Source organism: Mytilus californianus, unplaced genomic scaffold (assembly GCF_021869535.1).
Source record: "Mytilus californianus isolate M0D057914Y unplaced genomic scaffold, xbMytCali1.0.p SCAF_15, whole genome shotgun sequence".
In the NCBI taxonomy this organism is placed as follows: domain Eukaryota; kingdom Metazoa; phylum Mollusca; class Bivalvia; order Mytilida; family Mytilidae; genus Mytilus; species Mytilus californianus.
The window spans coordinates 27,826,003-27,853,547 of NW_026262637.1; the positions used below are offsets into that span (position 1 = coordinate 27,826,003).

General features: G+C 34.8%; 1 protein-coding gene and 2 long non-coding RNA genes across 3 annotated transcripts; 1 reads left to right on the forward strand and 2 right to left on the reverse strand.

The window, feature by feature from the left end:
• Positions 1–2,913: 2,913 nt before the first annotated feature.
• On the reverse strand, positions 2,914–4,039 carry LOC127725927 (uncharacterized). The gene is made up of 3 exons (XR_007993281.1): positions 3,806–4,039; positions 3,205–3,286; positions 2,914–2,947 (listed from the first exon to the last, which is right to left on the reverse strand). It is a non-coding gene; the product is annotated as an uncharacterized LOC127725927 (long non-coding RNA).
• A 771-nt stretch (positions 4,040–4,810) lies between these two features.
• LOC127725802 (uncharacterized) lies at positions 4,811–8,773 on the reverse strand. The gene is made up of 3 exons (XR_007993198.1): positions 7,808–8,773; positions 5,392–6,129; positions 4,811–5,244 (listed from the first exon to the last, which is right to left on the reverse strand). It is a non-coding gene; the product is annotated as an uncharacterized LOC127725802 (long non-coding RNA).
• Positions 8,774–21,915: 13,142 nt separating this feature from the next.
• Positions 21,916–26,819, forward strand: LOC127725803 (GTPase IMAP family member 9-like). Its single transcript, XM_052233089.1, has 3 exons — positions 21,916–22,368; positions 23,212–23,328; positions 25,695–26,819. Exons 1-3 carry the CDS (start codon positions 22,215–22,217, stop codon positions 26,756–26,758), a joined length of 1,335 nt encoding a protein of 444 aa, XP_052089049.1. The 5' UTR covers positions 21,916–22,214; the 3' UTR covers positions 26,759–26,819.
• Positions 26,820–27,545: the final 726 nt, after the last annotated feature.

Consider the following 27,545-nt stretch of genomic DNA (forward strand, 5'->3'; position numbering starts at 1 on the left):
TTGTAAACAAAAATATTTTCATCAGTATTCATTGAAGAGATGTATTTATATCAAACGATAAGGAATGTTATTTTGCATTCGTTTATGTGCGCATATTTATCATGTTTATAGATCGGTTACAAACCCAAAACTAATTTACATAATGGAAATCTAGGCGATAGCAATACATCGGAATGACCTCAAGGTCATCTTGATGTAAAAATCACATCTACTCTAACATTGTTAGGTTGATTTTCTAGGCACTTTCTATATATCATATGCATATATATTTCTCAATTGTAGCTGAGACACAAATACATTGTACCGGTTAACCAATTCTTGATGTTGACGTATTTAGTGTAGATTTCAGTCGTGTTTTCATAAAACCCTGCTAGATAAGTTTTTGCAAATGAAGTTCGTGCAATTTGAATGTGCACGCACGTAGTGTATTGCAATCGTGATATGTGAACGCCGTTTGTAGGATGAATCAGAGGGAGAATTGCTACTGAAAAATAATATGAAGTTGACAACTGTAAAACTGAAATCGCAACGTTGGTAATATATTTCAATCTGTCAATGTCAGGAAAGAGATCAAGATATGAATCAGACCATCTAAGTTCGTTAGTTGTTCACAGGGTATATGATATATAGGCTATTGAGCGACAGGGCATCCTCATTATATCTGAACGTGATTTTTGTGAATAAAAAAGTCGGCTAATAGGGATGTTCAATTTAGTATACCGACTACTGTTGAAATATTAAATCGACAATTATGTTATCAATAAAAAAAAATCCAGCATTTTGAAGATTTATTTTTGGAGTCAGTGTGGTTCTTAAAAAATCGTAAGGGTTTCGCGGAACCCCGTGTCTCGCCTGCGATTGCTGCTGTCAATCTAAAAGTGTAATGTTGAATTAAAAAGTGAGTCCTTTATCAGTAATATACAGATTACAAAAAATAAAGCTTTTTCTTTAGATGCTATGTCATGGTCTAGAAGATAAGATTCTGTCCAAGTTTCATAACAATCCATGAAGGTTAACAAATTTATCATATCAAAATTTTTTAATCCCACAGACTGTCTGTAAATGTTTAAAACTTTAAAAAACGAAGTCCATCTATCAGAAAAATATTGAAAATGAAAAAAAATACATTTTTAAAATTTTGCTTCAGACATTATCTCTTAATCATAAATAAACTGTTAACACAGAGATATGTCTCGCCTTTTTGTAATCTTGATAATGCAAATGTTGACATTAAAATAGCAATACTTCAACATGTAAGTTATGCAAATATTCAAAGTCAATAAACCATGATTGAAGGTACATGGCTAAACAATCTCTATGGAAATAAAATTTGCCAATGCTAATACAACTGCATACCAAATACCATTGACTTATCATAAGTTGTTTCCTTTAAACAAACCTAAACACAAACACTAACTTGTAAACTATGTAAAAGTTTCAAAGTCAATGAACCATGATGAGGGGGTGGGGCTATATAATCTCCATGGAAATGAGACTTGCAAATGCCAATAAATTTGCATACTAAATATTATTGACTTAACATTAACGGTTCATCTTAAACTGATTTAATTACAAACTAATATATGTAAACTAAGCAAAAGTTTCAAAATCAGTAGACCATGACTGAGGGGGCGGGGCCAAATATTCTCCATGGAAATGGGATGTGCTAATGCTTATACAACAGTATACCAATTAAAATTGGCCTACCACTAATGGTTCCCCTTGAACTGACCTAATCACAAACTAATACATGTAAACTAAGCAAAAGAGGGATGAAAGATACCAGAGGGACAGTCAAACTCATAGATCGAAAACAAACTGACAACGTCATGGCCAAAAATAAAAAGACAAACAGACAAATAATAGTACAGATGACACAACATAGAAAACTAAAGACTAAGCAACACGAACCCCACCAAAAACTGGGGGTGATCTCAGGTGCTCCGGAAGGGTAAGCAGATCCTGCTCCACATGTGGCACCCGTCGAGTTGCTTATGTTTCAAAGTCAATAGACCATGACTGAGGGGGGGGGGCGGAGCCAAATAATCTCCATGGAAATAAGATATGCCAATGCTTATACAACTGCATACACTCTAAAAAATGTGTTTAGAGCCTAAACACTTTCCTAAACACATTTATGAAACCGATTTTTGACATTTGTTAAATCTAAACATGTTTAATATTTAATGTGCTAACAGCCTAAACGTGTCAACCTATAAAGTGCTTAGAATGTAAACATGTTTAGCTGTAAAGCGTTTAGACTAGAAACACGTTAGCTAAAAAGTGCTTAGACTGTAAACATGTTTAGCTGTGAATTGTTGTATCTTGAAACATGTTTAGCTGAGAAGTGTTTTGTCTGGAAACACGTATAGCTGTGAAGTGTTTTGAATGTAAACATGTTTAGACCATAAAGGAGAATCCGTTACTTCATTAGACCCTAATTAAACTAATATTCCGGAAGGCTTGACTGTAAAACGTATGATAGCTCTCAATAAAACAGGTTTTCATACCATCACAAAAAGGAGCCAATGCATCAAACTAAGAAACTGGAATTTCCATATCAAATTGAATGTGACCAATACCTTTTCAATCTCAATGAGTTTTTTCTTTAATTCAATTCACGTCATTCGACTATTGCATTTTTTCTTCATTTCAAATATTCGTAAAACAGTCTAGAACTTTTGAATGAAATTATCATTATACTAATTCTAGCTTTAAAAACAAAATTACAACATATAAAACAAAGGAATTTATGTTATCATTTATTTCCAGTTTATCATTGAACACAATCAAAAATAAATTCATATCAAGGTACATGTACATAATATTGATCAATCTTCTACTTGTACCCCATCCCTACAACAAAACAATTTGAAAATGTCCTGTTTTCATTTTACAGGTCAATAAGAGCTTCTCCTTTCTTGGTACCCAACTGCTGGTCAATGGCCTGAAATATAGAAAAAATATTGATAAGAAACTAAGTAGAATTAATCTAAAAATATAAGAATACGAACTACACCACCAAAAAGTAAAAGCATGATTTAAGATCCAGATAACAACATTAGGACCGTGGTATAAAAACATAAATTTTCTGATGAATCAATTGATATTTTTTAATATAAAACTTCTTTTCATGCTTAATATTATTCATTTGATCAAATATATATTGGCATTTTTAAAATCAAATACACTTTTGATTCTTACCTAGCAGCATATTTGCTACTGTTCTTTATCTCCTCTTTTAGCATGCCAAGACAGATGATGATTTCCTCTGCACTTCTCTCATCTAGAATAAAACAATACATATCAATAAAATTATAAAAAAAATCACAACCGCTTATAACTATTGAAATAAACAAGCATCTTTCTATTTATTTTGAGGAAATGTTGATTGTGCATATCGGAAGTGCTCAAGAACAATGAACTCGATATGAAACTGGATTTGCGAATGATGCACCTCATCCTGATAAGACTCTGCATATTCCGCTACCCTTCATGTTCCATTATAATCTGCCGAGGAGTAACGAACGAAAATTATCCTCACAAACTCCTTTCCAAGAATATATATAAATAAAAAAATAAATGCAAACTTGCATGATAGAACATTAAACAACTCTTATCATCTATACACAAGATAGTTTGAACACTTAAAGCTCTTACAAGCACTTGTTTCGTGGGATGGTACCCCCTTTTCTCTCCTGCATTGACAATACGGTAGTGTACTTGTAAATAATGCTTATAACTGTCAATAATCATTTAAAAGTGGCAGTACAAAATAAAAGACAGTATAATCATAACTCCTTACCTTTCTGAAACAGTCAAGTTACGGTCAGTTATGGTCAGAAGTAAACGGCGTGGCCTTTGACTTCGGGTTCTTTGTTTCTTCTTCCCGCTCAAAAATTAGCACGTGATATGAATGCCGTATTCGGCCTAAATGTGTTGTAATTCTAAACGTGTTTAGGAAAGTGTCTAAATATTGAAAGTGCTTAGAATTTAAACACGTTTAGCTTTATATACTTGACAAAGTAGCTAAACATGTTTAGCACATCAACATGTTTATTGAAAAGTGCTGAGAGCCAAAACATGTTTATTGCGAAGTGCTGAGAGCCAAAAAATATTTTTTTTTTTTATGTTTAGATATTAAACACTTTCCTAAGCACATAAGTCTTGCAACACGTTTAATTTCTTAGCACAATTTTTACAGTGTACCAAGTATCATTGGCCTACCACTAGTGGTTCCCCATAAACTGACCTAATCACAAACTAATACATGTAAACTAAGCAAAAGTTTCGAAGTCAATAGACCATGACTAAAGGGTCAGGGCCAAATAATTTCCATTGAAATGAGATGTGCCAATGCTAATACAACTGCATACAAAATATCATTGACCTACCACTAGTGGTTCACCATGAACTAGACCTAATCACAAACTAATACATTGTTGACGCCGCCGCCGCCGCCGCCGCCGCCGCCGTCGACGCTGGAAACAGCATACCTATGTCTCGCTTTTTGGCTCTGTCAAGGTGAGACAAAAAGCTTCCGTCAAAGTTTCATAAAATTCTATGAAGGTTTGACAAAGTAATTGATGTGTAACAAACTTTAACCCCACTGCTGCCGACTGTATTTACTTGTTAAATGTAAAACAAGAGTGGACACACTGAAATGTCTCGCCTTCTTTACTAACCATTGATATTATGTTGATAGTCCTAAATGAAAGCTTTACTACAACTATTACATAAACTTTACATGATCCAAGAAAATGAAGTCAAGGTCATATAAACCAAACGAGAAATACATGTACACCTTATAATCATTCAATACACTAAATATAGTTGACCTATTGCTTATAGTTTCTAAGAAACAGACTTAACCAAGAAAACTAAACATTGACCAATGAATCGTGAAAATGAGGTCAAAGTCAGATGAACCATGCCAGGCAGACATGAACAGATTACAATCCTTCCATACAACAAATATAGCTGACCTATTGCTTATAGTTTAAGAAAAACAGACTGAAACATATAAACTTAACACTGAGCAATGAACCGTGAAAATGAGGTCAAGGTCAAATAAAACCTGCGAGACTGACATGTACATCATAGAATATTTCCATACACCAAATATAGTTGACTTATTGCATATAGTATAAGAAAAAAGACCAAAACTCAAAAACTTAACTTTGACCACTGAACCATGAAAATAAGGTCAAAGTCAGATGACACCTGCCAGTTGGACATGTACACCTTACAATCATTCCGTACACCAACTATAGTAGACCTATGGCATAAAGTATAAGAAAAACGGACCAAAACACAAAAACTTAACTATAACCACTGAACCATGAAAATGAGGTCAAGGTCAGATGACACCTGCCAGCTAGACATGTACACCTTACAATCATTCCATACACCAAATATAGTAGACCTATTGCATACAGTATAAGAAAAACAGACCAAAACACAACAAGAGTGCACACGCTGAAATGTCTCGCCTTCTTTACTAATCATTGATATTATGTTGATAGTCCTAAATATAAAGCTTTATTACAACTGTCACATAAACTTAACATTAACCAAGTAAACTAAACATTGACCAATGAACCATGAAAATGAGGTCAAGGTCAGATGAACCATGCTAGGCAGGCATGTACAGCTAACAATTCTTCCTTACAACAAATATAGTTGACCTATTGCTTATAGTTTAAGAAAAACAGACGAAAACACAAAAACTTAACACTGAGCAATGAACCTTGAAAATGAGGTCAAGGTCAAATAAAACCTGCGTAACTGACATATAGATCATAAAATATTTCCATACACCAAATATAGTTGAACTATTGCATATAGTATTAGAAAAAAAGACCAAAACTCAAAAACTTTAACTTTGACCACTGAACCATGAAAATGAGGTCAAGGTAAGATGACACCTGCCAGCTAGACATGTACACCTTACAATCATTCCATACACCAAATATAGCTGACCTATTGCATGCAGTATTAGAAAGAAAGACCAAAACTCAAAAACTTAACTTTGACCACTGAACCATGAAAATGAGGTCAAGGTCAGATGACACCTGCCAGCTAGACATGTACACCTTACAATCATTCCATACACCAAATATAGTAGACCTATTGCATACAGTATAAGAAAAACAGACCAAAACACAAAAACTTAACTATAACCACTGAACCATGAAAATGAGGTCAAGGTCAGATGACACCTGCCAGTTGGACATGTACACCTTACAGTCCTTCCATACACCGAATATACTAGACCTATTGCTTATAGTATCTGAGATATGGACTTGACCACGAAAACTTAACCTTGTTCACTGATCCATGAAATGAGGTCGAGGTCAAGTGAAAACTGTCTGACGGGCATGAGGACCTTGCAAGGTACGCACATACCAAATATAGTTATCCTATTACTTATAATAAGAGAGAATTTAACATTACAAAAAATCTGAACTTTTTTTTCAAGTAGTCACTGAACCATGAAAATGAGGTCAAGGACATTGGACATGTGACTGACGGAAACTTCGTAACATGAGGCATCCATATACAAAGTATGAAGCATCCAGGTCTTCCATCTTCTAAAATATAAAGCTTTTAAGAAGTTAGCTAACGCCGCCGCCGCCGCCGCCGCCGCCGCCACCGCCGGATCGCTATCCCTATGTCGAGCTTTCTGCGACAAAAGTCGCAGGCTCGACAAAAACTTAACTATAACCACTGAACCATGAAAATGAGGTCAAGGTCAGATGACACCTGCCAGTTGGACATGTACACCTTACAGTCCTTCCATACACCGAATATACTAGACCTATTGCTTATATTATCTGAGATATGGACTTGACCACCAAAACTTAACCTTGTTCACTGATCCATGAAATGAGGTCGAGGTCAAGTGAAAACTGTCTGACAGGCATGAGGACCTTGCAAGGTACGCACATACTAAATATAGTTATCCTATTACTTATAATAAGAGAGAATTTAACATTACAAAAAATCTGAACTTTTTTTTTCAAGTAGTCACTGAACCATGAAAATGAGGTCAAGGACATTGGACATTGGACTGACGGAAAGTTCGTAACATGAGGCATCCATATACAAAGTATGAAGCATCCAGGTCTTACACCTTCTAAAATATAAAGCTTTTAAGAAGTTAGCTAACGCCGCCGCCGCCGTAGCCGCCGCCGCCGCCGCCGGATCACTATCCCTATGTCGAGCTTTCTGCAACAAAAGTCGCAGGCTCGACAAAAAACTAAGTCCACCTATCCGTTAAATATTTAACAAGAGTGCACACGCTGAAATGTCTCGCCTTCTTTACTAATCATTGATATTATGTTGATAGTCCTAAATATAAAGCTTTAATACAACTGTCACATAAACTTCACATTAACCAAGTAAACTAAACATTGACCAATGAACCATGAAAATGAGGTCAAGGTCAGATGAACCATGCTAGGCAGGCATGTACAGCTAACAATTCTTCCATACAACAAGTATGGTTGACCTATTGCTTATAGTTTAAGAAAAACAGACCAAAACACAAAAACTTAACACTGAGCAATGAACCTTGAAAATGAGGTCAAGGTCAAATAAAACCTGCGTGACTGACATATAGATCATAAAATATTTCCATACACTAAATGTAGTTGAACTATTGCATATAGTATTAGAAAAAAAGATCAAATCTCAAAAACTTAACTTTGACCACTGAACCATGAAAATGAGGTCAAGGTCAGATGACACCTGCCAGCTAGACATGTACACCTTACAATCATTCCATACAGCAAATTTAGTAGACCTATTGCATGCAGTATTAGAAAAAAAGACCAAAACTCAAAAACTTAACTTTGACCACTGAACCATGAAAATGAGGTCAAGGTCAGATGACACCTGCCAGCTAGACATGTACACCTTACAATCATTCCATACACCAAATATTGTAGACCTATTGCATACAGTATAAGAAAAACAGACCAAAACACAAAAACTCAACTATAACCACTGAACCATGAAAATGAGGTCAAGGTCAGATGACACCTGCCAGCTAGACATGTACACCTTACAATCCTTCCATACACCAAATATAGTAGACCTATTGCATACAGTATAAGAAAAACAGACCAAAACACAAAAACTCAACTATAACCACTGAACCATGAAAATGAGGTCAAGGTCAGATGACACCTGCCAGCTAGACATGTACACCTTACAATCCTTCCATACACCAAATATAGTAGACCTATTGCATACAGTATAAGAAAAACAGACCAAAACACAAAAACTCAACTATAACCACTGAACCATGAAAATGAGGTCAAGGTCAGATGACACCTGCCAGCTAGACATGCACACCTTACAATCCTTCCATACACCAAATATAGTAGACCTATTGCATACAGTATAAGAAAAACAGACCAAAACACAAAAACTTAACTATAACCACTGAACCATGAAAACGAGGTCAAGGTCAGATGACACCTGCCAGTTGGACATGTACACCTTACAGTCCTTCCATACACCGAATATACTAGACCTATTGCTTATAGTATCTGAGATATGGACTTGACCACGAAAACTTAACCTTGTTCACTGATCCATGAAATGAGGTCGAGGTCAAGTGAAAACTGTCTGACGGGCATGAGGACCTTGCAAGGTACGCACATACCAAATATAGTTATCCTATTACTTATAATAAGAGAGAATTTAACATTACAAAAAATCTGAACTTTTTTTTCAAGTAGTCACTGAACCATGAAAATGAGGTCAAGGACATTGGACATGTGACTGACGGAAACTTCGTAACATGAGGCATCCATATACAAAGTATGAAGCATCCAGGTCTTCCACCCTCTAAAATATAAAGCTTTTAAGAAGTTAGCTAACGCCGCCGCCGCCGCCGGATCACTATCCCTATGTCGAGCTTTCTGCGACAAAAGTCGCAGGCTCGACAAAAATGAGAGAAAATATATTTACAAAATTTTGCTCTGAATACTGTATTTTGGTCATAACTAAGCTTCTGACCAAATTTCCCAAAATTCCATGAAGGTTTGACAAATTTAAAGTTATTGATGACTGAAAAACTTAACACTGTTTCTACTTTTTAAATGTAAAAACAACTAAGTCCATTTATCAGTAAAATACGGAAAATGAAAATAAATATTTTCCAAATTTTGCTCTGGATACTGTCTTTTGGTGATAAACAAGCTTTAGTCCAAATTTCCTTAAATTCCATGAAGGTTTGACAGAGTTATTGATGACTGAAAAACTTTAACCTCAGACTAAATCTGAATGTTAACTGTAAAAAAAACTAAGTCAATTTATCAGGAAGAAACGGAAAAATTAAAATAAATGTTTTCAAATTTTGCTCTTGATACTGTCTTTTGGTCATAAAGAAGCTTCTGTCCAAATTTCCTAAAATTCCATGAAGATTTGTCTAAAAAAAACTTTAACCACAGACTGAACCTAAAAGTTGACGCCGCCGACGCGTTGCCGACGCATACGCCGGAATATAGGATCGCTATGTCTCGCTTTCGCGACATAAATGTCGCAGGCTCGACAAAACTGTGTGTCCACGGAAAACACTGTTTGATAAGAAAATGCAGTCTTTCAATTAAGTAATAAAAGTGTACGGTGTGAAAAAAAAATCAAAGTTTTATGATTGTGATTGGAGATTTGGTAGTAGATCCTACGAATTTTTAAGAAACACCTTTTATCAAGTCTATCTCATCACAATGTTTAGAAAGCCATCTTTTACCGTAGAAGGAAGGGTAGTACGAAATTTAGAAAGACGGTTAGCGGAAAATCTAGACGATATAAAAATAAGGAAATGTGTTATAGTTGCCATACACCGTATCGCTATAACTGTACTTCTGAAAGGTTCTAGTAAAATTTTGACGGCAAAAGAGAAATTGTATGGTGTTGAATGACGTCAATAGTTAAAGTATCGCAAATTATCATGCCAAGTGTCGCAGATTCTAAAATTGCTATAAGGTCTAAGAGACAATTATCCACTATTAGCCAATTGCCAGACATATCGAATTCCATAGCCAATTACCTGAAGAAAAAGCTCTCGGTTACTGATGTACTTGAGGTCTATTCCAGGTTATAACGCCAGACAGACGAGTCAAAAGTAGACTGACACTTTATATGAACGGATCATAGCTGATAGGTCATGCATTCAATAGCTCGTCAAGAAACTACAAAGTATTATGCGAAAAATGCATAATTTCTTATATTTCTCAAGTTTGACACCACGGATGTTGAATATTGTCATGGTTTAAGAATGATGCAATGTGTTTATAAGATCTTTAAGAATTGTTATCCTTAAAAAGTAAAACCAGCTAACATTTTTAACCGGAAAAATCGGTTATTGATTTTAGGATGTACGGTGGGCGGGCGGGCGGCTGCCAAACAGTGTCCGTGCATTTACTCATGAACCGTTCAACCAAAGCTTTTCAAATTTTATTATGTTGTTACTGATGACAAAATAGAGGTCAAGTTCGATATTAACGATTTTCACTTTCACCGTTCAGGATTTATGGTTCTTGAAAGATTGAAAAATGGTGTTTCCAGTCGTGTCCGTGCTTTAACTCCTGAACAAGTCAACCAAAGCTTTTCAAATCTTATTATGTTGTTACTGATGACAAAATAGAGGTCAAGTTCGATATTAACGATTTTCACTTTCACCGTTCAGGGGTTATGGTTCTTGAAAGATTGAAAAGTCGTATCCGTGCATTAACCCATAAACCGTTCAACCAAAGCTTTTCAAATTTAATATGTTGTTACTGATGACAAAATGGAGGTCAAGTTTGATATTGACGATTTTCACTTTCACCGTTCAGGAGTTGTGGTTCTTGTGTTATTGAAAAATGCCAGGACACAAATAAATGTTAAAAAATCCGGTTTGCGGTCACTCTGACAGCCTCTGGTTTTCTATTATTTGGTGTAATTCACTGTGAAAAAAAAAACTGGGAACAACTCAACGAAGTTCTTTAAACATATTTACTGGCTACAATCAATTAAACACGTTCATAAATTCGTCTTATCAGGGATGTCTTAAATTGATATTTCGCTGAAAGAAAACATATCCTGCTATAGTTGTGTCAATCACTTTTAAAAAGAGTCAACCTATTCTAAGTAAATCAGAAAAAAAAAGACGAAAGCGAGTAATACATTCTATCTTGTATTTTAAGAAATAGAATGCCCTATAACAACGCAAACGTGCATGAGAAACTCGAACAGGTGAAACATATCAAAGAAAACTTGTAGTTTTTTACAATTATAAAGGATTATAAAAGACAAATTTGCATATCTGTTTAAATGTCATAGGATTCTAAAGCACCAGAAAGGGTACATTAAAATGACAGACAAGACCCGCTAGTGTCCCATTTAAATCTATAGTCTATACTTTGTTTGCATAGGATAAGGATGGATTTTCGAAAGGTATCTTCGAAGCAAGTTCTTGCTACAATAATATGACATAATTTTTCTATTCATAATCAAAAGAAGCTGAGATATTTCTTCGTTTTCTTTGCAGCTTTTGCTACGCCTATACATGTAGCTATTTTTTTCTAAACCTTACATGGTTACATGAAAATTAAACGATGCGGTCATTTTCTGACCATTTACGGTTCATTCAATCTTAAGTCATTCGAAACACTAAGGTTTTTCTATCCCAAGGCATACATTTGTAGATGTCACTAACAATACTAAGCACATATCATTCGAAATGTGATGTCTATGTTATTCATCTTCGTTATTGACTTTACCTTCTATCTGTTTCGAGTACCACTTATTATCAACAGTCTTGTGACTAAACCTGCAACTTGCGTACTGAATTATCAGGCTTGGGTGATTTTGTATAACGAGTTAGTCGATATAACTGCTTGTATACCTTTCGTACCTTAGGGTAATACCTGCCCAGCATTCAGAACTCGTGAACTGTCATGAAATATCATTGATGCGGTCGTTTATTTTAATTTATTTTTCATATCAAATTTGAAACCCTAAGGGTTCTCTCTTCACAGTCATTCAATTTGATGCAGATACAATAGCGTCCATAAAATATGAAATCATTTGAAACGCTTTAGTTACTGCCCTGAGAAATATGTGGTCGGAGTCCTATTTTGCACACATTTTTGATTTTTCTCAGTTTTCAATACTCTTCGTTATTGATTTTGCCTTTTAATTTTTTTATTCGTTCGAAACTGCGGAGTCTTGTGTAGACGACAATAATAGCCAACTAAGATATTAGCCCGATATCTTTGGTGACTTTTTTGGTTTTATGTTTTATTGTGTTGTTTAGTTGCTGTCTCATTGACGTGTACCAAAACACAAATTTTATTTTTGTTTTGGTTATTTTATTCATCAACAAAAATCAATAAATGTACACATTAAATATAATTTGAAAAAACTCAATGTTCTAGTTAATTAACGTTTATTCTAGAACCACTGTTATTTAATTTGCTTATGACACACTAATGAACAAGTCTTCTCTGAAAGATCATCATGTTTAATTCATGTATGAATTGGAATCATTACATTGTTCACTATATGTACGTACATACGTATATACGTACATATTAAACTGCACTATTACCTTGTATTACAGATGGAAAACGATCATAACTCGAGTCATGGTTACTTTCGCAGGCAAAACTCTCTAAGGCACACATATGACATCTTTTGTAGGAATTTTTGTTTTTGTATGTACATCTTGCACAAGACCAATCTGTAACAAAAACAAAACAACAAGAACAAGAACAAAATTAATGAAAACTTTCAAGAAATAATGTACAGTCGTAAAGGAGTCCTTCCATGTTGCGAAGGAATCATTCCATGTAAATGAGTCCTCCCATGTCGTAAAGGAGTCCTTCCATTTCATAAAAGAGTCATCCCGTGTTGCAAAAGAGTTTTTCCATGTCGTAAAGGAGTGTTTCCATGTCGTAAAAGAGTCCTTCCATATAGTCCCTGTTATTAACCTTAACTCTACCAAAGCACACAGTTGTAAAAAGAGTCTTTTCGTGTCTTAAAAGAACCATTCCATGTCGTAAAGAAGTCTATGTCGCAAAGGAGTTATTCTAGTCGTAAAGGAGTTCTTCCTTGTCGTAAAGGAGTTTTTCAATGTCGTAAAGGAGTCCTTACACGTCGAAAAGGAGTTTTTCCATATAGTCCCTGTTATTTATCTTAACTCTACCAATGCACACAGTTAAAGAGAAAGTGGTTTGGTATTGTTAAAATGACATATAAAATATAAAATTCGTAAGGGTTCCGCGGAACCCAGTGTCTCGCCTACTTTTTCTGTTAATCGCAGACTCAACAAAAATGAGGAAGTAAATCAATAAAAATATTCCTCTTGATACTATCTTTTGATTGTAAGAAGCTTCTGTCCAAGTTTGGTAAAATTCCAGGATAGTTTATGATTTAAAATAACTGTTTAAAACTTTAACTGCAGACTGAATGTAATGTTAACTGGAAGAAAACAAAATTTCCTTCTAGATACTAGCATTTGATCATAAACAAGCTTCTGTCCAAGTTTGGTACAAATCCAAAATAGTATAAGAAAGTTATTAAAATTTTAAAACTTTAACCACAGAGTGAATGTGTTGTTTCCTGGCAGAAAATCTAAGTCCATTTAAAAGTAAAATAAGGAAAAAATGGATTTATTTTTTTACAAAATTTACTTCTAGATACTCTCTTATGATCATAAACAAGCTTCTGTCCAAGTTTGGTACAAACCCAGGATAGTTTAAGAAAGTTATTAAAATTTTAAAAACTTTAACCACAGAGTGAATGTAATATTTACCGGCAGAAAAACTAAGTCCATTTATAAGTAAAATACGGAAAAAATGGAATTTTATTTTTACAAAATTTACTTCTGGATTCTATCTTATGATCATAAACAAGCTTCTGTCCAAGTTTGGTAGAAATCCAGGATAGTTTAAGAAAGTTATTAAAATTTCAAAAACTTTAACCACAGAGTGAATATTTGTGGACGCCGCCGACGACAACGACGACGACGACGACGACGACGACGACGCTGACGGAATGTAGGATCGCTATGTCTCGCTTTTTCGACTAAAGTCGAAGGCTCGACAATAAAATGAACATCTGAGTTCACCTTCGGTTTCTAAGGGTCATAAAGTTATGCCAGAGCAATTTCGGAATAAAGAAACAGGAAATATTATTCGTAATGTTGCAAAACATAAATAATGATTCTACCACACCACCGTTGATTACGACATTACTCCGATAGATATTCAAAATGTTCAAACTGCGAGGTTAAGACAAACTACCTGTTTTATTTGTCTTGCTGCTTATTTGTTTCTCTGTGAAGCTGCAACTATTTCCTAATACTTCAGTTCCATCACTCTTAACATTGTGACAAGCTTGGCAATAACACGAATCATCACTCTCATTTACTAATGTACACCACTGGTACGTCCAATTGGACATTGTGCTGATTCCTGAAATAAAAAACAATTCTAATAGCAATTAATAGTAAGAGCAGCCAAAGGCCAAATTCGTTAACTTTCGACAAATCTCCGATATAACTGACATATATGTAGTTACCACACCCCGGCCTCTTTTCCGCGATTAGGACATCACGAAATAAAGTGAGTTTTACTTGCAACTCGTCGGGTGATAAAATTACTGCTTATCCTTCCGGACAACCTCAGTTAATCCCGTTTTTTGTTTATCAGTTGATTGCAATGCTTAACGTCCCTTACGGATATATCGTAACAACCAGAGGAGGAAGTCGTAATACCCGCAGAGAACCACCAATCGTCTTTTCTCCGTCACACCAGAGATAAGTCCTGGTAATCTTGTCTTGGTATTCTCAGCTGCAGCATATGAAATATTTAAGACTGTCAACTTCAATGTGTTATACAACTTACAATTTACATTAGATATCACATGCATCAAAGATCAAACAGGTGCTGTAATATATGACTCTGTGGCTGCTAAAGTGAAATCTGTTAAGCGATATGTGCTGAACTTTTACTGTTCACGTTCAAAGATCCTGATTAATGGCAAACAAAATTACATGATAGACTTTATAAAAACTACATTACAAGATATCATGAGTGTGTTAGAACAGAATGATGACTTTACTTGTATAAGAAATACAATCAAGCATTCTTGTAAACAATATCTAGAAACTCTTGATAGCTCTGATGTCCATGCACATAATAAATGCACCAATTCTAAGGACTCTAAAAATGTACTCCAAATAGACAATAACGATGCTTCTGACACCTGCAAATATATGCCTTGTCTGCCATGATCCGGGTAAATTTTCATCAAAAGCAATAGGGCATGTCATATGTGATAAATGGCTTCACTACTCTTGCGAGCATCTATCACCAACCGATATAATGAATCTGATCAATCCGCACAATATGTATGTCGTAGCTATATGAGCTTACAAAACTCTGTTGCAAATGACTCTGATGGCTAAAATGGTCTTAACCATCTTGGTACTAATTTGGGAAAAGCTGAACTTATTAACTCTGGTAAACAAAATACATGTGTTAATGTGGAAAGCTCAAAGCTTGAATGATGTTATGGAACAAACTTTACCTAAGACTCTCATATTTAGAACTGCTAATGAAAATCAAATATTAAAACAAAGGCCAGCAATTTTATCAAAAACATAGTGTCTCTAACCAAAAGTCAATAGTATGAACTGACTCAAGTGATAATCATGACAGTGGAATAGGCCCAAACGAACTAAAAATCCCGGTTGCCAATCAGATGTCTTTACAAGCACGGTCTCGGACCAATTTTGGAGGCAAGGGTAATATATAATAGTATCTATATGAACAAGAAATTGCGCATCTTAAAGACTGCCCGAGTAAGAAAGAAAAGCTACTAAGGACAAAAGACTCTACAATTTATAAATTACAATCTGATATCTCTAAACAAAACGAATTGACAACAATAAAATTGAGAATGGAAATGGGGAATATGTCAAAGAGACAACAACCCGACCAAAGAGCAGACAACAGCCGAAGGCCACCAATGGGTCTTCAATGCAGCGAGAAAATCCCGCACCCGGAGGTGGTCCTCAGCTGGCCCCTAAATAAAATTGTGTGCTAGTTCAGTGAAAATGGACGTCACACTAAACTCCAAAACATACAGTAGATCATATATTATAACTCTAGAAAGTGAGGGGCCTCGGTGACCGAGTGATCTAAGTAGTTACTACTGTAATCACTAGCCAGTCAACACTGAGGTTGTGAGTTCGAACCCCGCTCGTGCGGGTGCACTCGACTCTAATCTTAATTGACTAGGATTGTCAGTTTTCCTATCGAAGGTCGGTGGTTTTCTCCGGGCACTCCGGCTTCCTCCACCAATAAAAACTGGCCGCCACGAAATAGCCCAAAAGTGGTGCTTAAAAGTGGCATTAAAACACCAAAAATCAAATCAAAATCTAGAAAGTGATAAATTAGACTTGAAGCATTCTCTTCGTGTACATAAACAGAGACTGCCAATGAATCCTCACAAAACGATTATTCAGTGGGTAAAAGTGCGCAAAATCACAATCTAATTAAAGTGCTGAGCAAAATTATATAAAGGTCTGGTTTCTGGAACAAAGAATTAAAAATCTAGAATTTGTTTAGACGCGCGCACTCGACCCAGGGGGACGAAAAAGGACATACAAAGTATAGCAATGTCTCCCAAAAAGACGTTAAGTGCAAATACACAAGTGAACCGAGAATTGCAAGCCCAACAGTCGATCCTATCCGAACACCCGGAGCATGCACCCCACCGATTGGGAAGAGATGTCTAGCTCAGATCAGGACTTGTTAGATGAAGTTAAATCTGTTGATAATTTTCGTATTTTATCTTTTAACATTGAAGTCTTTTTTAGCAATATAATATATCTACATAAACTTAGTGAGCACTGGGTGCATTCTAGAGATAAACATAGAATTCATGAGGATTTTAAGCTTTTCAATTTGATGATAAATATGAAAATCCGATTCAAAGAAGTAGGGGCCATGCAGGTGTATCAATTATGTACAGAAAATCATTTCAACCAATTGTTAAAGAAATTCCTCATGGAGGAAATAGAATTATTTGGGTTTTATTCAAACTAGCAAAAGACTTCTGTTGTGTGTATACCTTCCAACAAGGGGCAATGGCTATTGAAGAGATGATTACCAAGCAATATTAGATTAGCTCTAAGAGATTATTCACAAATATGTTGACTCTCATTCAGTTATTCTTGGAGGAGATATGAATGCTTCGCTTCACCGTAACAGTACAATTACTAGATATATTGACTTTAAACTATTTGCTGATGAGCATAGTCTCTCTTTACCTAAACATTGTAAGAAACAAGATACATTTTATCTTCTTCAATGGGAAAGACTCCTTACAAATTGACTATTTTCTTCTAAATACAGATATTGTTACATCCTATTGTGTACTGACAAGAGAATCTGTGCGAAATAGTTACTGACACAGCAAGAGAGCTTGTCCCACTGAAATATAAATCTGGAGCTGGGCGACAAAAAAAGCAAAGAAAACAAATACTATATAGAGATGAAACAAATGAAAAAAAGAACTGATATCTGCTCAAAGACAGCTTGAAGCATCTAAGCGTCACGATAGTTATACCAACATAATGGAACTTAGGGAAACCGACCAGAAATAATTCTATAAGTCATAAAAAGAAATCAACTGGACCATAACTATGTGTCGACATCTATACTGAGATATAATGACAAGATCTTTAGTGACTATGTAGCTGAAACGTGGGCAGACTACTATTATTAAGAATAAGCCTTTCGGCCAGGTGAGCATAAAAAGGAAAGCATTGAAAACACAACTTGATGAAGATAACAAAAATCTTGCAACAGTCAGAGCCATGGACGAAACAGTGGTGGAGGCTTAGTAGTTTTCACACATGAGAACGAAACCTTACCACATTTTCTGGGCAGAAAGAGGACGGACATCCCATTGAGCAATTTATTAATGAAGTAGAAAATTTCCTAGTAAATCGACCAGGATCAAGTGAAAAAAAATAATTTCATTATTGGTAAACTGGAGGGACCAGCTAGGCAGGAACTTCGGTACCGTTCTCCTTCGTTAAATTAAAATCCAGATTAACGTAGCATTTTTTTGGTACTTTATAAGACGTCCATGGATAAATATCAATAATATCTGAATTACTATTAGTTTTGATTATGTTTTATAATAGTATTATATCCGTACCATTAATTTGGTTAAAGAACACACAACATTTCAGAGGTTAATGCAACAGAATGATTTCGTATTTTAGATACTCCTGATTTATCTTGACGACATAATTATATGCTCGCCAATGTAAGAAGATCATCTTTAACGTCTAATCAAAACATTCACTAGAATCAATAAGCACGTCCTGAAACTTAAAGGGAATAAGAAATATCATTTCTTCAAAGAGAAAGTTATATATCTTGGATAAGTTATCTCCACAAACCGAAAATAGCCAAAACCTACAACAGTAAAGTATTTTAGATTATACTTTGGATTTGCCAGCTCAAATTGCAAAACCGTTATACACTATGACTGTAATAAAACAACATTCAACTTGAGGTGTTTTCAGATGTCAATTTGCTTTTTATTTAAGAAGCTGGTGCTAATTTATCAGGCTTTATCAGGCTTAGATGCGGTATTATCACATTTAAATGTCTTTAAAAATCCAAACAAACTTACAATAAAATCTAACAAAGAAAACAAAGTTTTTGTGGTTGATAGTACAGTATAGTAAACATAATGACATATACACACCTTCCCGATTAAGGATGTTTGCTACTCTGTTTCAAAATAACAGGCTATTTAAAAGCCTGTTATAAATAATTGACAGTATATAAATAACAGAACTGAAAAAGCAGAAAAAATGAAGGGTCCGTGTCCTTGTTTTCGAGATATAAGCCATTTAACATTTGGCGGGAAATGATTCTCTCTAGATTTTTCATACATTTAACATTCGCACCTTTTTTCTTTCAAAAACGATAAAAAAAAACAAGGATTTTATGAGATTTTCAAATATGGCCTTTCATACTTTTTGTTATAAAATTATGAAAAGAAATGTAGGGATTAGAGGGCAAAATTTTTAAAGGCACTACATGGATAAAACCAGAGGATTCAGGATATCTGACAAATATTCAAAAACAAGAGAAGCGAACATTCTTAAGTACAACTTAAGAACAATATAATTACAAGGGTTATACAAAAGAAAATAACACTATTAAACGTCATGCGTCCGAATCTCACCTCTTAACCACTGGCACCAGGAAGGCCAATAGCCAAAAACCCGAAAGCTGGATTCACATATACCTAGCCACGTCAAGCTGGATTCACATATACCTAGCCACGTCAAGCTGGATTCACATATACCTAGCCACGTCAAGCTGGATTCACATATACCTAGCCACGTCAAGAGCCATACGACCAAAAGGAACATAATAGTACAACGACAAATAAAGAGAAAACAAAAAGTAAATACAAAGACACATAATGTCAGCACTTATAATCCATAACTCAAGACCATCATGTATTATTTGTGAAGTTGACACGGAAAATATATCTATTATGTTATATATTCCCTAATAGTCAACTTTCTCGTAATGGCGTCCGTAAAATTTATGAAAGGATGCATTCAACTTCAGCACTTGGAACTCTTGGATTGATAGCTTCCTTGTAAGCAGCAAACCTCTATCAAGGAAATCGTGATAGGAAATACAAGCTCTGGAATATCGTATCAAATAAGAGATATGTACTCCATATGCAGGCGATGCTGGAATGTTGCTACAAAGAAATGGAAAGTTCACAATTGGGAAGCTGAAATCATCTATGTTGTCGCAAAGTTTGTTCTCAATCAACCCTCGTAGTCATTTTCTATATGTGATTCTAGATATGAGGAGACAGACTTAACTGTATCTGTTGTATCCTATATTTAAAATTCGATGGGATAAATGCGTTGCACAGTCACCAAACTTTGAATAATTTATTGAGAGAACATCATCTATATAGCGGAACGTGAAATTAAAGGATAATGCTTCCTAAGAAGCTCTTTTTATGAAGCTAGCTTCAAATGAATAAAGGAACAAGTCGGCAAGACGAGAAGCACAGTTGGTTCCAATGGGCATGCCGATTGTTTGTTGAAAAACACGTCCTCCAAACGTATAGAAGTTGTAAAACAACAAAGAGTTTTTGATGCTCTAGATGAGCATTTGGAAACAAAGCAACAAAAAGAACTGCTTGTGATAAAATATGTGCACACGAAACAATATGTATAGAGTTTAAATAACAATATAAATAATAGACAAGAGTACACACGTCGAAATGTCTCGCCTGTTTTACTTATCATTTAATTCATGTTGAAAGTCTAATATGAAGGTTTTACTACAGTCTACAAGTATCACATAAACTTAACATTGTCAATGTTCTATGAAAATGAGGTCGAGGTAAGATGAACCATGCCAGACGGACATGTACATCTTACAATCATTCCATACACCAAATATAATGGTCCTATTGCTAATAGTACTAGTACATGAAAAACAGATCAAACCACAAAATATTAAAATTGACCAATGAACATTGAAAATGAGGTCAAGGTCATATAAACCCTACCAGACAGACATGTACACCTTCCAATCATTTCATACACCAAATATAGTTGACCTATTGCCTATAGTACCTGATAAACTGACAAAATTACGAAAACTTATCATTGACCAATGAACCATGATAATGCGGTCAAGGTCATATGACCCCTGCCAGACAGACACGTACACCTCACAATTGTTCCATATACTACATATAATTGAACTATTGCTTACAATATCTGAGAAATACACCAAACCACAAAAACTTAAAATTGTCCAATGAACCATGAAAATGAGGTCGAGGTCAGATAAAACCTGCCAGACGGGCATGTAACCTGACAATCATTCCATACACCAAATATAGTGGCCCTAGTGCTTATAGTATCGGAGAAATAAAACAAACAACAAAAACTAAACATTGTCCAATGAACCATGCAATTGAGGTCAAGGTCAGATGAAACTTGTCAATCGGACATATACACCTTACAATCATTCCATACACCAAATATAGTTGACATATTGCTTATAGTATCTGAGATACTGACTTAACCACGTAACTTTAACCTTGATCAATGATCCATGGAATAAGGTCGAGGTCAGGTGAACCCTACCTGACGGACATGTAGACGTTGTAAGAAATCAATATACCAAACATTGTTACCCTATTACTCATAATAAGTGAGTATTTCACCGAACAAAAAACTGTATTTTTTTCAAGCAGTCACTGAACCATGAAAATGAGGTCAGAGACAATGGACATATGACAGACAGAAACTTCGTAACATAAGGTATCGGCACACAAGGTATGAAGCATCCAGGTCTTCTACTTTCTGAAATATAAAGCTTTAAACAAATAGTTTATGACGTCGCTGCCGCCGGATTGTAATACCTATGTCTCGCATACTGCGATTCGACATAAAACATATGAGATTGTTGAGTAGACAGATCATTGAATGAATGAATGATGTTTGCATAACGAACGACTGAGGTCGAGAACAAATTTTCAATAAAAATGATATTTTGAAAATTAAACCTCTAGTCTAAAAGCATTCTATATCTTTTGTACATTGCATTGACAAAGGACAGACGGACGGACGGATTAAAGAATAATGGTATGACGGGCGTATGAAAATAAAAAAAAACCAAAATACAAGTGACTTCTACATTTCATGACGAAGTTTCAGTTACGTATTTCAGTTAGGTATACTTTCTTTAAACGGGGAAGTACATAATTTGAAATGACGTTACTTGTTTTTATATATATAGAAATAAAAATTTCCTTTTTCCTTATAACGTGAATGACTAACAACAATTTATAGATATATCAAGAAGTTAAAATGTACGTTAGGAAGAACTACTTGAAAAATCCATCTATCTATTAAGATATGAAACCTGTATTAACAATTCGAATTCTTCCTTACATTTGGACTTGATTTATGCATGCATCCCGTATTGACGAGGAAAAGCATATAGATTAGACGCCTCCAGTACTGATGAGGAAAACATATATAGATTAGACAAACTACAAAATAAACTTCCCGAAATTTGTTTGTATTAATTACAGTAAAGTACCCGTTATTAATCATTTATTGGTGAAGTATGTCACAGTGGATGTGTGATGGGTGTACCTTTTTGAATGAACATTGGAGAAATAAGTGTAAGGTGTGTAAGAGTTTAAAGAGCAACGAAGATTATGGCGCCTCTGGTGGTGGAAACGAATCTGAAGGCAGACCAGGATCGTGCAAAAAGAAAAGTAAACTTCAATTATTTATTTTAATTTAATTCGGACACCTTAAATCAAATTATTCAATAATGATATTTTAAACATTGACACAAATAAGAAGAACAAATGTGTAGAATATAGATGAAATATGAAGGAACACAGTTTACTTAATAGTTATTAAAAAAAGAATTTAAAAGTTAAAAGGAAAAATTTGACAATGCTTACAGTGATATTTGTATCGGTTATATGAAAAATACATCTGATAGTGTTTGATATGTACATGTTGTTATATGACTTGTATAGAAAACGAGTATCATTTTGTATTAGTATGTCCTGCCTTTAGATCTCTGAGGCTACAGTTTAATGCCTTGATATTATTGTTCATGGCCAAATAATAGAAAGCTTGTATTTCTTTTGCAAGCTAGCTCAAAGATCTTAACCGAAAATTGTGTAAATTTCTTAATGCGGCATGGAAGTTAAGATTACAAATTATAGTTGCATAACAGTTGTAGTTCTGTGCTTGCTGTGACTTTATCGTGTTGTTTTCTGTTTACTGTCATTATAGACATTATATGTTATGTTATTTTTCTATAGCATTATGTTTTCTTCTGTATTAAAATATTCACTCATTCATTCATTTGATAGTCTTCGTTTAATTTTATCTGAACTTTTATATGTTCGGGACAATTCAGTTCTTGAAATATTGTATATAAACACATGTCTAGATATATTTTGGTTATTCTTAAAATTAATTTAAATTGATGTTTCATTGTCGCATATATCACATCCCTTAAAATTATCTAAGACGAAGGTCTGTATTAAATATAACTTATATTCAGATATTTGTAAACGTCGATTTTTCAACTATTACAGATTGGACTTGCCCTCAATGTACATTTATTAACCAAACAATGAGTAACAGATGTGGAGCGTGCCGTAAAACGTCTGAAGGATGTGACCCAGTGAAGAAAAGATATAGCAACAAAACTTGTAAGTGTAATTTCGAGTATAGGTAGGAATAAAGAAATCGCATTCAGGACAACTATGGCATTAAAATAAATGTCAATGCTAGTTCCACATACAAACTAAAAACTTGATATAATAAGTAAATGCTTTCTTTTTGTAATTTTATGCTATTATAAAAGCGTTGATCGTGCGCACATTTTGAATATGAAGCTCTGTCGCGCTTCATACAAAATGTGCTTTTATGCACCTGTCCTAAATCAGGAGCCTGTTGTTCAGTGATTGTCGTTTGTTGGTGTGGTTCATAAGTGTTTCTCGTTTCTCTTTTTTTATATAGATTAGACCGTTGGTTTTCCTGTTTGAATTGTTTTACACTAGTCTTTTTGGTGCCCTTTATAGCTTGCTGTTCGGTGTGAGCCAAGGCTCCGTGTTGAAGGCAGTACTTTGACCTATAATTGTTTACTTTTTACACATTGTGACTTGGATGGATAGTTGTCTCATTGGCACTCATACCACATCTTCTTATTTATATTTGGTCATCGCTTTTACAACCTAATGTAATTACAAACAAGAAGCATTGAATTCTTATAATACCATTTATATTCTCCAATCAGAATATTGTAGGTAGTATTCAATACAGTTTACAATTGTTGACGGTTGCCTGGAATGTGGGCTAATCACAGTGATCCGTCTTAACGTGATGCTTCGGTAGTGTTCTGTGTCAACTGTTTCAATAAGGGCAAACTGTTATTCAAGTGGAATGTACTTTGCCATGGAAACTCGGTGCATGCTGATTTTTGCTTTTTAAGAGTATCTGTATGAAGTCGGGAAATTGACAACCGCATTCATCGGACCAATTATTTCAAACATTATAAAAAACTTTAATCATTGTAAATTACATTACACAATTTCGTTGTACTAGTAGTCAGTTAAGTTATAAAAACAATGAAGTCCCCATGATACAACTAAATTCTTGATTTATTGCAGAAGACACTTTAACTTCAAAATAAAATTACTTTCAATGGTTTACGTCAATGTGACAGCATCCAACCAATAAAGCAAACCAAAAAGGACATCCGTTATACAATAAAGACATTACAAATGTCGTTTGATAGTTCTCAAAAACTGGTTATCATGAATAAATTACAACTTTTATAGTTGTCATTCCTTTTAAACTGCTAAATAATTCCATTGATGTTGGGAGCATTAAACTCAACAAAGTACTAGAGCAAATCATATTTAAAACCTGTTTTCAATTATAGTACTGAATTTTCAATAAAAACAAAGGCCTTGCCTGAAATAGAATATCTAACTTTTTCAAATTTTTATATGTAAAATTGAGAATGGGAATGGGGAATGTGTCAAAGAGACAACAACCCGACCATAGAGCAGACAACAGCCGAAGTCCACCAATGGGTCTTCAATGCAGCGAGAAACTCCCGCATCAGGAGGCGTCCTTCAGCTGGCCCCTAAACAAATATGTATACTAGTTCAGTATACTCCAAATTATACACAAGAAACTAAAATAAAAAATGATACAAGACTTACAAAGGCCAGAGGCTCCTGACTTGGGACAGGCGCAAAAATGCGGCGGGGTTAACCATGTTTTTTGAGATCTCAACCCTCCCCCTATACCTCTAGCCAATGTAGAAAAAACAAACGCAAAACAGTACGCACAGTATAACTCAGTTTAAGAGAAGTCCGAGTCCGATGTCAGAATAGGAAACAAAAGAAAGTAAACAAAATGACAATAATACATTAATAACAACAGACTACTAGCAGTTACTGACATGCCAGCTCCAGACCTCAATTAAACTGATTGAAAGATTATGTCTTCATCATATGAATATCAGGCACAATCCCTCCTGTTAGGGGTTTAGTATTATACCATCATAAAATATATGAGAAGAACATAACCCGTGTCATGCCAACAACTGGTTTTAGAATAAATATGTTTAATTCCGATTCAAAGACCCTATAAGTGAATCAATATTAAAGCCAAAATATGCAATCTTTAATGACCTGGCAACAGTATCGTAACTATATCCCTTCTTAATAAGCCTGTTTAAAGGTTTTGTTAGCTTTTGAGGTGAATACTGACATTTTTGTGCTTTGTAAACAATATTACCATAAAAGATTGGATGTGAAATAACCGAACGTATAAGATGGCTGCATGTTGAGTTGTATTTACGAATGATGTCCTTATACCGATGATAAAATTTAGTAAATGTTTTGACTAGTTTATGATATCGATATAAATATAATACATAAATTTCTCTCGCTAAAATGTAATACGTTGTTACATACTCGAGCGAATCGTACAAGTTGAGATATACGTATTGCAGTATTCTTAATAAAAATCAACTACAAAAATCTACTTCATCTTTTTGTAGACTCGCCAGTCGGCACAGAAGATGATGAAACTCGAATAGTACTTATTGGACGGACAGGCACTGGGAAAAGTGCAACAGGAAATAATCTTTTGGGTCGCGATCATTTCCGATCCCTTACTTCCGGTTCTTCAGTAACAGAAAAATGTAAACGCGGAGAATCAAAACGAAAAGGGAAAAAAGTTGTTGTTGTTGATACACCGGGTTTATTCGACACGGGAGCCACAAATGAAACTGTTACCAGGGAGATAATTAAATGTATCGGAATGACGTCACCAGGACCTCACGCAATGGTCCTTGTTGTTAGTGTTGGTCGATTTACTAAGGAAGAACAAGATACAGTCAAACATTTTGTTGACCATTTTGGTGAAGGTGTTCTTGACCATATGATTGTACTTTTCACCAGAAAGGATGACCTTTCAAAATCGAATCAAACGATTGGCCAATACGTTAAAACTGTCCCGAAAGAACTAAAAACTATACTGAGTCAGTGCGGAAATAGATTCATTGCGTTTAACAATGACGCGGTTGGACAGTCAAAAACAGAGCAAGTTGAGGACTTTTATGAAATGGTAGAGTCGATGTGCAATGACAATGGCGGATCTTGTTATACAAACGAATTATACAAGGAAGCAGAATCCGCACTACAGAGGAGGATGCGTATAGAAAGGGAAGTATTGGAAGAGCAAAAGGAAAAAGAAAAAGAAAAGATAAGAAATGAAGTACAATTTAAATACAAAAGAAAACTTGAACACGAAGCAAAGGAGAAAAGTAAATTGGAAAATGCCTTAAAATCCAAGAAAATAGAATCTGAGAAAGACAAATTAAATCTACAGAAACAACTTGAAGAAGCCGGTCAAAAACTGAAACGGGAGTTAGGGAAAAAGGAAAAGGAATTACGGGAGCAAATAAAGAAAAAGGAAGATGAATTCAAACAAAAAATGACCGAAGATGCGTTAAAAACTAATCAAAGAAATAACGTTGAAAACGAAAAAGGCGATTTTTTTTCTGATCTTATGGGAGGATTAGCTAATGTTGGTAAAAAACTTTTCAAATTATTTTTTTAAATAGGTTGACAGCACAAAATGAATAAAATTCAAATCCAGATTAAATAGAAGTTGTACTTACTTTGTTATCCTTGACTTCATTTCTCCCAGTATACTCCAAGATATCAAAGCTTATATATACATAAAAACCCGCTGCATTTGTTTGCACCTGTCCTAAGTCAGGAATCTGATGTTCAGTAGTTGTCGTTTGTTGATGTGGTTCATAAGTGTTTCTCGTTTCTCGTTTTTTTATATAGATCAGACCGTTGGTTTTCCCGTTTGAATGGATTTACATTATAAAAAAGAAGATGTGGTATGATTGCCAATGAGACAACTCTCCACAAGAGACCAAATGGACACAGAAATTAACAACTATAGGTCACCGTACGGCATTCAACAATGAGCAAAGCCCATACCGCACAGTCAGGGCCGTGACTACATTGAGGCAAATGAGGCAAATGCCTCACATTGGAAATTTAAAAAAAAATAATAAGTTTAGATTAAAGGAAAATAACAAAAATACCGAACTCCAAGGAAAATTTAAAACAGAAAGTCCCTTATCAAATGGCAAAATCAAAAGCTCAAACACATCAAACAAATAGAAAATAACTGTCATATTCCTGACTTGGTACAGGCATTTCCTTATGTAGAAAATGGTAGATTAAACCTGGTTTTATAGCTAGCTAAACCTCTCACTTGTATGACAGTCGCATTAAAGCTTGTCTTCATATCAGATTGTTTTCACGGCAAGTGCCTTGCAAGAAACAAGTTCTGTCACAGACACCCTCTGACATCGCCATTATTTTTT

Coding starts and splice junctions, on each gene's coding strand:
- LOC127725803 (XM_052233089.1), top strand. CDS start 22,215: ATGTCACAGTGGATGTGTGATGGGTGTACCTTTTTGAATGAACATTGG. Junction 22,369..23,211: donor AGGATCGTGCAAAAAGAAAA/GTAAACTTCAAT, acceptor CAACTATTACAG/ATTGGACTTGCCCTCAATGT. Junction 23,329..25,694: donor AAGATATAGCAACAAAACTT/GTAAGTGTAATT, acceptor ATCTTTTTGTAG/ACTCGCCAGTCGGCACAGAA.